Raw genomic sequence first — 11,407 nt, forward strand, 5'->3', positions numbered from 1 at the left:
GTTTCCCATCCAGTCATCCAGGTTCTAGTGAGGTACTCTGATTGACATGGAGAGAGCATCTATTCCAGACAGAGGAGTCTCTGGGACACAAAACTATCCTGCCAGCAAATTTTATTAATGTCACAGACCAGGTTAAGGACTTGTGTGTGGGTTGCGCGAGTGGAGTTTGTCTTACGGATATGCAATAACTCCATCAAGGCTGGGTCTGAAATGGCCTTGTATGCCAGACACAGGTCACCTCTGAGCAGTCTGTATGAGACTGAGTAGAGGGGCAGGGCTTTTAGCCTGTCTGTATAGGATAGATGTTTGAGACCATGGATGTTCCTGGTCAGGAACCTCTGTGGTCTCTCCAACTGCTGCATGTGCTTGGCAAGGTACATGCCGAAGGGGACATTGTACTCGATAATGTGATAAGGGAGGAGTAGAAGGATGTTATGACCTCCTTGTTCCTGGATGAAATACCCTTATTTATGAGGTGGGCCATGTAGAATGCCTTCTATACAACGAAGACAATGTGGTGGTCAAAAGTCAGGTTGCTATCGACCTGGATACCCAAGTCCCTCACAACTGATTGCATGCTTAGTAGGATGTTATTAATGTGATAATTAGTGGGGATGACATTTTCCAAAGGGGATAATGATGCATTTCTTGGCATTTAGTTTGAGGCCATGCTTCTGGCACCAGTCATTAGTTTGAGTAAGGCCCTCTTGGAGGATGTTCACATCACTAGGGGAATTTAAGACAGTGCCCAACTTGCAGTCATCTGCTAACTTGGTCAGCCACAGACTATTGGTTTTAGCATGCACCTCAGAAAAGTATATCCCAAACAGTAGAGGCCCCAAGACCAATCCTTGTGATACACCACTCGTTACGGGTCTACTACTAGAGATGGCTTCCCCTACTTTGACTGAGTGGGTTCTATCAGTGAGCCAGTTAGCTACCCATCTGGTAACATACAGGTTGATGCCTAGCTGGGAGAGTTTATCTATTATACCCAAGTGGGGAATAGTGTCAAAGGCTTTGGCTAGGTCAAGGTAGGTGGTGTGGACTGTCTTCTCCTTGTCCATGTCTTTGTTGACTGTTTCAAAGAAGTTTAAGTTTACCAAGTTTAACAGGCATGATCTCCCTTTGACAAAACCAAACCATGTGGGTCAAGTGTTTGGAGGTTGACAATGTCCTTGTTTATAAGATCCATGATAATGCATTCCATGGCCTTGCAGATCAGGCTAGTTAGGTTGATGGGCCTATAATTGTCTGGGTCAGTGGACACTCTACCTGTGTAGAGGGATGACAATGGCTGTCCTCCATTCAGCTTGGATGAAGCCGGTGCTAATCTTTAAATGTTTACTGCAGTTTACTAAACATCCATAAGCTATGAAAAATAACTTGCTTATCTTGGAGGCTTGCAGTTATGCCTACCTTGGCTGCATTACCTATCATTGCCCTGAGAATTGATTTAGTTCCTCTAATTGTTTTAAGGTTTTGATGTTGTCTGCCATGGAGTGTGTTTCACTAGATATGGATCTGTTTCATTTAATACACCTATCCTGCATTATCCACAGTCACTTGTATTCCAGGGTAATTTTTTTCCACGTAGCAATCGCTCCTCTCTTTTAGTGGTCACTTTCATTCTATAGTCCCACCTCTTTGACTCTGTCATCCATAACAAATGCTTCTATTCATCTTATTTAGTCCTCGTTTGTAGCTCAGGTAACTTTCAGTCTCCCAAGCTCCATCCTCCCATCTCCCTAGAGCTCCCCCTTTTGTGTTTCTGCTTCTCCTTTTTTTTTTCTGTTTTAGTGTATGAATCTCCCTTGGGATAGGCTTTTCATTCTTCAGTTACTTTATATAATTATTCTACTTGCTTCCTCTCCACCATCTCGTCTCTCTCTTCTTATAATCTTAGAATTGCCTTTATGATTTGTTTATTTTTTGTGATCATAGTTTTTCCTGACATGGTCCCCTCTGCGCTTGCCTGTCTTGTCTTCTTCCCTGCATGGGCTTCAGCAACTGCCATTGCACATCCTCCCAGTATCTTTGTTTCATGTCTCCTCTGTCTAATGTTGATCTCCAAGTCCATGAATTGCAGAAACTTCAGAGTTTTACTGCCTGGGTTGTTTTGATGTCTGTGATATTTTCAGGATTGCACATATTGGATAGCCTTAGGCACTACCCTTTCTGTTGTACTTCCAGAATGGCAGGGTATTTTAACCATGCAGCTGCTCCATTCATTCTTAGTTCATTTAATACCACTACTATAGCTTTATTTCTGTTATACAGGGTTTCTGAAAAATCATTAACCAGCATTATGAACATCTCCACAAATGGGATGAATTTAATGCTTACCTAAGTATTTAACATTTTACAAAAAAAAAAAAATCCAAAAGTCACAAAAGACTGAACACTGCTGGAGTCAAACACCTTCTGTTTATTTAAAACACCAAACACATAAAAGATGAGCGCTTTCGGGCCTCTGCCCTTCATCAGATAAAGCTTCTCACATAGTCCAAACAATTTAAAATACATGTTAACCAATGAAATTCAGTTAAAAATCAATGAAAAACCCGCCTATTTTTAAGGGCGGGTTTCATGGGAATTACTTCATTGAGCCCAGGACTCCTATGTGCCATAAGTTCAACAATCCATTTTGATTCAGCTAGTTCAGTCAGCTGTTTAATGTCACCCCCTCTTTTACTCAATCTCACATTCACTCATCATCATTCTTCGAATTTCCCAGTTTAGGTCGCACAGCGGGATCATCTCTTCCATTCTTTCTATCCTCTGCATCTTGCTCTGTCACACCAACCGCCTGCATTGCCCTTCTCTCACTCACCACCATGGCCCTTCTTATATCTCTCTTCCTCTATTCCCTTTTACCTTCATGCCCCATCCTTAGCATCTTTTTCCAATATACATATACAAACCAACCATGTGTCTCCAAACTGTCCAACATGAGCTGACCTCTAAATAGTGCATTCCTAATCCTATCCATTCCTAGGTGCTGTAGGATCCTGACCTTAAACATACAGTTAGTCTGCCTACATAAAACTGGTGCAGGAATGATGCCACTCTCCAACCCATATAACATAGTGGTTCTCAGGCTCTCCCTTTCAGATTGAATGTCCTTCCTGTGACGGATGTATACAAGACACTACTTTTGTCTAGGCACCCTGGTTGCAGGCTTTGCAAGTCCACAAGGGAAAGTACCCTGTTTGTTTGTGGGTAAACCAGAGCACATTGCATCTGTTGATCTTTCCTGGTATCATACTGATCACAACAGTTCCTTCAAATTTCTATTCCTTTTATAACTTCAAAACTAATCAGGTTTATCACCTCTGTAGTTTTTCCAAAACTCATTAAACAATCTAGTTAGAAATTCCACTGAGTTTCCTATATCACAACATTGCTGCCATTGGTATGTCAACATTAGCCTAAAATCTTTATTAACCATTCTTTGTATCCACCATCTGTGCCCTTACTTCCTCCTTGCTAATCTGTTTTATACCTATCCTTCCTGTGCCTTTTGATCCACCTTATCCCCACCTCTGTAACCCCTGGTGTAAACATTCCTTCAGAGTGTCAACCTCCTGTTCAAACATGTCATCTTCCTTGCTTTCTGAAATCTCTGGCTCCATATGCCCTGCACTATGTTGGAAAAATGTGTCATGGATGCATGCTGTCATAGGAAAGCAGAGTGTTTTCAACATTCTTTTCTTCATAAACCAGATGAAAAGCCTTCCTCTGTCTAGAGTCACCCTGACTAGTTCTGCTGTAGTTACCCAGAACTGTGAACAGTAACTTCCACTGCCTCCCAGTGCCTGTCTTAACTCTTCAAAATCCACTTCACAATCACCCTTTTTAACTTCCACCATTTAATCTTACACAGCTATACATCTTTCCTCTTCTTGTTCACCAACATTCTTTCCCAATAAGAAAGAACAAGGTTTGCATATGCTGTATGCCAACACATATGCAAACCTTGTTCTTTCTTATTGGGAAAGAAACAAGGTGTTGAACAACTTGATGTGGAAAGACTATATCATACTGTATATGCTTTGTAGATGATATTTTATTCTTTGGAGAGGCAATGACAGTTCCTTAGCGGATTTTGTATCATACCTACATACCACCACCTCTTTTCTGAAATTTACTGTTCACAGTTCTTGTACACAGGTTGATTTTCTGGATGTCAGGGTATGCTTGACTCAGGAAGGCTTTTCATCTGGTTTATACAGAAAAGAATGTTGGAAAAACACTCTGCTTTCCTATGACAGCATGCATCCATGACACATTTTTTCCAACATAGTGCAGGGGCAAGTAGCCAGGATTTCCAGAATAAGCAAGGAAGATGACATGTTTGAACAGGAGGTTGACACTCTGAAGGAATGTTTTTACACCAGGGGTTACAGTAGACAGGTGGTTAATAAAAAGGTGGATGTTACAAAAGGCACAGGAAGGATAGGTATAAACCATGGCTAGGGAACACATTGACCCACACAGATGGTGGATACAAAAGAATGGTTAATAAAGATTTTAGGCTAATGTTGACTTATGGCAGCAATGTTGGTGATATATGTAAACTCATTCAAGGGAATTGGAACATCTTGACTAGTGATATGAGTTTGAAAAACATCATTGGTGATAAACCTAGTTTTAGTTATAAAAGGAATAGAAATTTGAAGGAACTGTTGTGCAATGATACCAGATCAACCAATAATGCTGGTTTACCCACAAACAAACAGGGTACTTTCCCTTGTGGGTCCTGCAAAGCCTGCAACCATATAGACAAAAGTAGTGTCTTTATACATCCGGTCACAGGAAGGACATTCAATCTGAAAGGGAGAGCCACCTGCAGAACCACTAATGTGGTTTATTTGGCAGAGTGTCATTCCTGCACCAGTTTTTATGTAGGCAAGACTAACTGTATGTTTAAGGTCAGGATCCTACAGCACCTCTCTTCTATTAGGAATGGGGATACGCACAATGCACTATTTAGACACCTGGAAGCCCATCCTTCACATGGTTTTAAATTCAGAGTGATAGTGAATGTGAGATTGAGTAAAAGAGGGGGTGACATTAAACAGCTGACTGAACTAGCTGAATCAAAATGGATTGTTGAACTTATGGCACATAGGAGTCCTGGGCTCAATGAAGTAATTCCCATGAAACCCGCCCTTAAAAATAGGCGGGTTTTTCATTGATTTTTAACTGAATTTCATTGGTTAACATGTATTTTAAATTGTTTGGACTATGTGAGAAGCTTTATCTGATGAAGGGCAGAGGCCCGAAAGCGCTCATCTTTTATGTGTTTGGTGTTTTAAATAAACAGAAGGTGTTTGACTCCAGCAGTGTTCAGTCTTTTGTGACTTTTGGATTTTCGATTTCATTTCATCTGACTGAACTTTGGTGAGGCACTGAACATTGTTTGTGACAAAAAAAAAAAGAATGAAAACATGCCAAAACATGCCTGGGTCTACTTTTTGATGTTACTTGCTGATGTCCCCCTCTCCTCTTTATTAGTGTTTATTGATTTCCTTGTATCAAATATCTCTTATGTAATAGCTGTCTTCCAGGTTTACTTCAGTTCACTGTTGCTCACTTTCGCTTGTATTCCAGTTATCCTTAGGTTTCTCCTTCTTGAGCAGTTTTCAGAATTGCCCATCTATTCTCCCTCTCTTTTATCATGTCTGTTATTTCCAGTGTTCTCTGACTCTGTTCCTGCAGCTCAGCTTTAATTGCTGCTTTATATTTCTCAACATATTGCAGCTTCCACTGTAGCATTTCAGTTCTGTTTGCTACTGCTTTATTATTTGACTCAAGGAGCTCATGTCTAGGCCTACTGTTGTTACCTTTTCAAACAAAAATGCACAGTCGATCCTCCTTGTTTGCAGTTTTACAAGCAGCCATCTGTTCCTTCTTTTGTTTCTGCTCATTTAACTTTCCTTCTGGGTTGTATTTTCTCTCTGTGAAAACTATTTTATCCATATTTCTGCAAGCCCTGTCCAGACCTTTGGATTAGATTTTCTATCACCCTGTCCTTTATTAGATGCACTTTTCCTGAAAGTCCATTTACCTTGAGTATATGTATTTAGACTATTTGCATAACCAGGTTAATGGGTTTCATGCTAGCATGTAGAAGCAGATGTACTTAGAGCTTATGCGTGTTACTTACATCTAGTAAACCCATGAAATTTACAAAATGGATACATTGATAATAGTAGTTATGATTAAGCATATGACCAGTAATGATTTTTTGAAGGCTGATAGAATGAAGACCTTGTCATCCAAGCTCTTCAGTCAAACAAAATGCTCTGAAAATACCATGCAACTAACACTGAAGTTGCTGAATTACAGGAAAGGTTATAAATAGATATTCTGTATATACTGCATTGCTAAGATCTGTCAGTGATCTGTCAATAAGATAACATAGTTTTGCTGTGTTCATATAACTCGGAACAGTAGAAATATATGTTTATCTGAAATTAACTGAACTTTGAATCAAGCCTTTGTGTAATACATTAAACTGTAGAAAAATGGCCACTTTTAAGTAAATTATACACCACAAAATTACGCCAGGAAAATCTTTTTGTTATATTAAACTATGTAATATAGCATGCATCCACATTTGCTAATATAATTTCACTTCTTTGCATCCCCAATGTTAGCATGAGAGATGATTTACTAGGCATTATCCAGAGTATTTTACTCAGGGTATAAATCCTTACCTCACAAAACTGAATTGCAGTGCATATTTTTATGACCAATTTTAAGTTCAGTCCTGCTTGTATATAACATAAATACAGTCCAAGAAGGTAAATATAAAGATTATCTTCAGAAACAAATGTGTAGAAAGACAACCGGAAGGACAAAACATAAAAAATATGCAAATTCCTATATGTACTATGGAGGGTCTATATTATAATTGTGAAAGTCCTTTTCAGTGAATACGTAAACATCGACACATATTGCGTGAACCGCGAATACACTGAACGCCCTAAACCGTGAAATTCAAAATCTCGAATCATCATAGTTGGCCCTTCTGTGGTATAGCTCCATAAGGTAAGTGTGCGATAGTTACGGACCTTAGGGTTAGGGTGCGGGTTAAGGTAAGTGCATAGATAGTGATGTATGTAAGGTTTAGTGTAGGGTTGGAAGTAGGGTTTTGTTAAGTGTATGTGTGTGGATTTTTTATTCTGTTTTGGTATAGCTCATTAGGGTAAGTGTGAGATAGTTATGGAACTTAGAGTTAGGGTGCGGGTTAAGATAAGTGCATACATGGTAGTATATGCAAGCTTTACTTTAGGGTTAGACGTAGGGTTTCGGTTAGAGTATGTATGTGGTTTATTTATTTTGTTTGGGTAGGTAGTATGTAGCAGGCGGTGGGGTTGGCCAACTATGATGATTCGAGATTTTGAATTTCATGGTTTAGGGTGTTCGGCGTATTCGCGCTTCGCACAATATGTGTCAATGTTTACGTATTTGCTGAAACGGACTTTCGCGGTTATAATATAGACCCAATATAGAAGTAATGAAAATGCATTAGGACCTCATCTCCAAGTACCTAATTCATTTCTGTATGGTAAACTAAGAAATGCTTTAGGTCATATTTTGAGGAAGTGTCATATTTTGCATAATTAATTTTCCTAATTCCAATGAAAAGAAGTCAGACATGTACTTGTAAAGCTAGCATCTAAAGTGGTTATATATTTTACCAGTTGCTTATTTGTTTTCTGTTACACTTTGTTAACCAGGATAACTACAAAGCAATCCACTTACAAAAGGGACATGTGGAAAAAAGATATACCACTCCAACAGCTATAATGAAACGCACTGCAATATCATTTATAGTAGATTAGATTATAGTAATAAAACAGTATACTATTAACATTTATAACTGATCTTCAGTACAATTAACTTTTATTTTCCTTATATTCTCATCACTTTATTCTGTTTTGTTTTTCACCACATTACCTTGGAGAAGTCTCATTTTATGCATGGCTACTGTACATTATTCAGATCAATTTTAAATGATATGAATCATTTTGCCTTTATCAGGAGTGGGATTTTGTTATTAGTTAGTAATTTTGTGTACAATGTGTGTGTGTTGTATTTCTTCTGTTACTATTACTAAAAATGTTCTACTCAATAAAAAGTAGTTGGAAAAATGACTATCAAAGTAATTTCCCAAGAAGTGCTTACAGAATTCTTTAAGTAGAAATTGGTAGTTTACATAAATTTGACACTGCAAATCATGCCGGATGAAATTTCTACTTTTTCAGATGCTGTAGTGTCAATCATTGCATAAAATATTTCTACAGAATTATTTTAAAATGAATAACTGAGTTATAACTAAGAATAACTGAGTTATAACTAAGACTGTAGCACAGTTTGACACCTACATTAACTGTTTTCAGATCTAGTGTTAAAGCTTATACTACACTGCATGTATTTTTCAGCCATAACCTGCATCAACCAGAATAATTTAATTCATTAACAGATAATACTGTTTATTTTTTTCACAAAACACATAAGACACATAAGATTGAGTTGTTCTGAACTGCTTCATTAAGAAAATAAACAACAATAATTCCCTCCCTGATTAAACGTTATTGTTTTTCAGATCGCAGTTCTTGTGAGTGCTGGCTTCATTGGTTGCTGGACCCCATATGCGGCAGTCAGTTTCTGGTCAATGTTTCATTCAAGTAGTTCAATTCCACCAGTGGTCACTTTACTTCCATGTTTATTTGCCAAGTCATCAACAGCATACAACCCTTTAATTTACTACAAATTTAACAGCACTTTCAAGAAAGAAGTCAAGCAACTAAAGTGTCACTGCAACTGGATGGTCCAAATGTTTAACAGAGGTAACACTTCAACCAATCGTATGCCTCAAGGAGGTGGTTATGGAAACAATGACGACACTGTACACGGCCTGAGAGTAAATAATCATTCAACTTCTCAACAAACCATACCATTGTCTTACTGATAATATTAATCATATTGTCTTGCCTGAAATGGATATTTCTGTCCGAGTGCATTTTACAGGGCTGTTTGTTATGACTTATTTATCAAAGACGTGTGCACAAGTTGACTGATATATTAGACATTTCTCCATCATGTCAATAAGATTTTCTCAATCATTTTTACCTAGTTGTTGCTCTTGTATACTGTACAGAAAGAAAATGATTATGAGCACTTCAGCTGCTGTTGTATCAAACACAGGGCTTCCTCACTGGTTATTATGACATCACTGACATGACACAATTAAGTCTTTCTTCTTCTACATAAAATATATCTACTGTTAATCAGATTGCCATAACATTTGTTTTCAATATACAGATCACTGAAAACACTTTTTAGATGAAGTTTAAACAGGTGTACATGGTGCTGCAATACATTAGTTCACCCATATTAAATAATAATAACCCATACAGACAGCATGTAAGTGTGCATTGGGTGTATTGGACTGAGGGGATATGAAATATAATTCTCAGGAAAACACTGGTTTGTCTCAGAATAATAAATACAGACGTATATCCAGATCCTTATTTTTGTATATCATCAACATTGAGAAAGATATAATTTGCAAAGTAAGGCACTGAGCTTCAAACATGGCATGCTGTTGACTTAAGAGATTAGTCTGCATTCATTTATTGCTGATGATTTCAGAGTTTGGTGATTCTGAAATGACATGGATACTGCTTTTCTGTGCATTTAATGTATCATATTCTGTGTAAATTCTTACCTCAGGAGGACACAATTTATGATACACAATGTCAATGACAATCATTAAAGTGACTGGTAACCATGATGATTTTATCTAACATTTCAGAATTTCTCATTTAAATTTACAAGTCCCTGCTGTGGCTGCTCCATGTAAGCAAAATGTACAGAAATCAGGATAGCAATGCAATATCCTGCAACAATACAAAATGTACTTTTGAGGAGTACTCTTCTTCTGAAACTGGAGAAGGACATCTGCACGTGTTGCAAAACTTCGTTGACTAATGCATCATTCATTTTTCAAGTTATATTGTATAATTTAATGCCATATTATTCAAGATTCATGTTTGGAAATGTAAGTGGAACTTCAGAGAAAATCTTTAAGATAAGCTGGAAAAAGTGTTTCTCAAACTATAATAACAAAGTAAACATAATGTTTATGATGGGGTAGGAGTTCATGCAAGTATTTACAGGCTACAGTGAGAGTAATGGCTAAAAATGGGGATGCATTTAGTGTTGTACATGTTTCATGCTGTATTTTGTGTATGTCTGATGTAGTGGCAATATTATAAAAGGGCATGTGTAGGTATGGGGTTGGAGTAGGGCTAGGATTAGCACATTAGCAAAGTGGTGCACAGGACTTTTTAAAATAAGTATTGTGTGTTTTAACTTATCGTTTTACAGCTACTTTGTAGGACAGTACTAGGTACTATGATAATTGAGTACATCCAGATTTATACAGCTTCTTACTGGCTATTTAACTGAATACAATTTTATATTAAGTAAATGTAAACTGTCTTCCCTTTAAAAACAGGAAGAGCTTGATGAATCTTGATACATGAACCAAATTAACCAATTCATTCCCAGGTTAGGCTAGACTTACAAATACACAAATAATCTAATAGTTAAACACTGTCTAACTCCCCATGGGAATATCTTCAATATCTTGACCCCACATTTCACTTTTTTAATTTTCATCCTTCAAACTTCCTCTACTATCAAACTTCCTAACTGTATCCACTATCCATCTGTTTTTCCATATTACTTCCATTTTTCTCTATAAAATCTCATGCCTTCTCAAATGGCACTTGCTTGTCAAGATTTACTAAACATTATCCCATCTTTTTTTATAAACCATTTCTTGTACCACACCCTGGATAATGTACAGGAACACATTACATTAATAAAACAGTCATGGTTTTTCTTGTTCAAGCTGCAGTTTTGCATAATTTTTTCTTTCAGAATGTGGGATCTGTTCTATCCTCACTAGGATCATGTATAATGTGTTGTATTCAATCAATTGTTCTCATGCCATATGTACACACCTTGTTTATGACTATTGTATGTATTATATATGCATAATGTTGTTTTATCTGTCTGTAAACTTGATGTGAAGCATTTTTCCCCAGATCTCAACTGAAAAAGGGATAATTGCTCATTTGAACTTTCCTGGTAAACAAATGTAAAACAAATTAAATAAATGCAGACTTGCTGACAGGTCTGCTATTAACAGCAAGAATATAAGGACAAAGCAGAGGAACATCTTTACTCCTGCTAGAAACATGAGAGATCTGAGCCTTGTACTTGACAATCTGCTACCAAAGCTAACTGTGTGTAAAACACAGTCCCAGGACAAAAAAAGAAGAACAAAAGTGGATGAATTAGACAACTAAGCAAAATGTGA

General features: G+C 37.4%; 1 protein-coding gene across 1 annotated transcript in view; it reads left to right on the forward strand.

Annotated features, from left to right (window-relative positions):
- Nucleotides 1-10,935, forward strand: part of LOC122794952 (opsin-5-like) — a 257,286-nt gene extending 246,351 nt beyond the window's left edge. The window contains exon 7 of the mRNA XM_044063546.1: nt 8,621-10,935. Within this exon, the coding sequence (XP_043919481.1) occupies nt 8,621-8,986 (366 nt within the window). The 3' untranslated portion in view covers nt 8,987-10,935. The remainder of the gene's footprint in view (nt 1-8,620) is intronic.
- The last annotated feature ends 472 nt before the right edge of the window (nt 10,936-11,407 follow it).

This window comes from Protopterus annectens, chromosome 2.part1 (genome assembly GCF_019279795.1).
Source record: "Protopterus annectens isolate FY-2018-M chromosome 2.part1, PAN1.0, whole genome shotgun sequence".
Classification (NCBI taxonomy): domain Eukaryota; kingdom Metazoa; phylum Chordata; order Ceratodontiformes; family Protopteridae; genus Protopterus; species Protopterus annectens.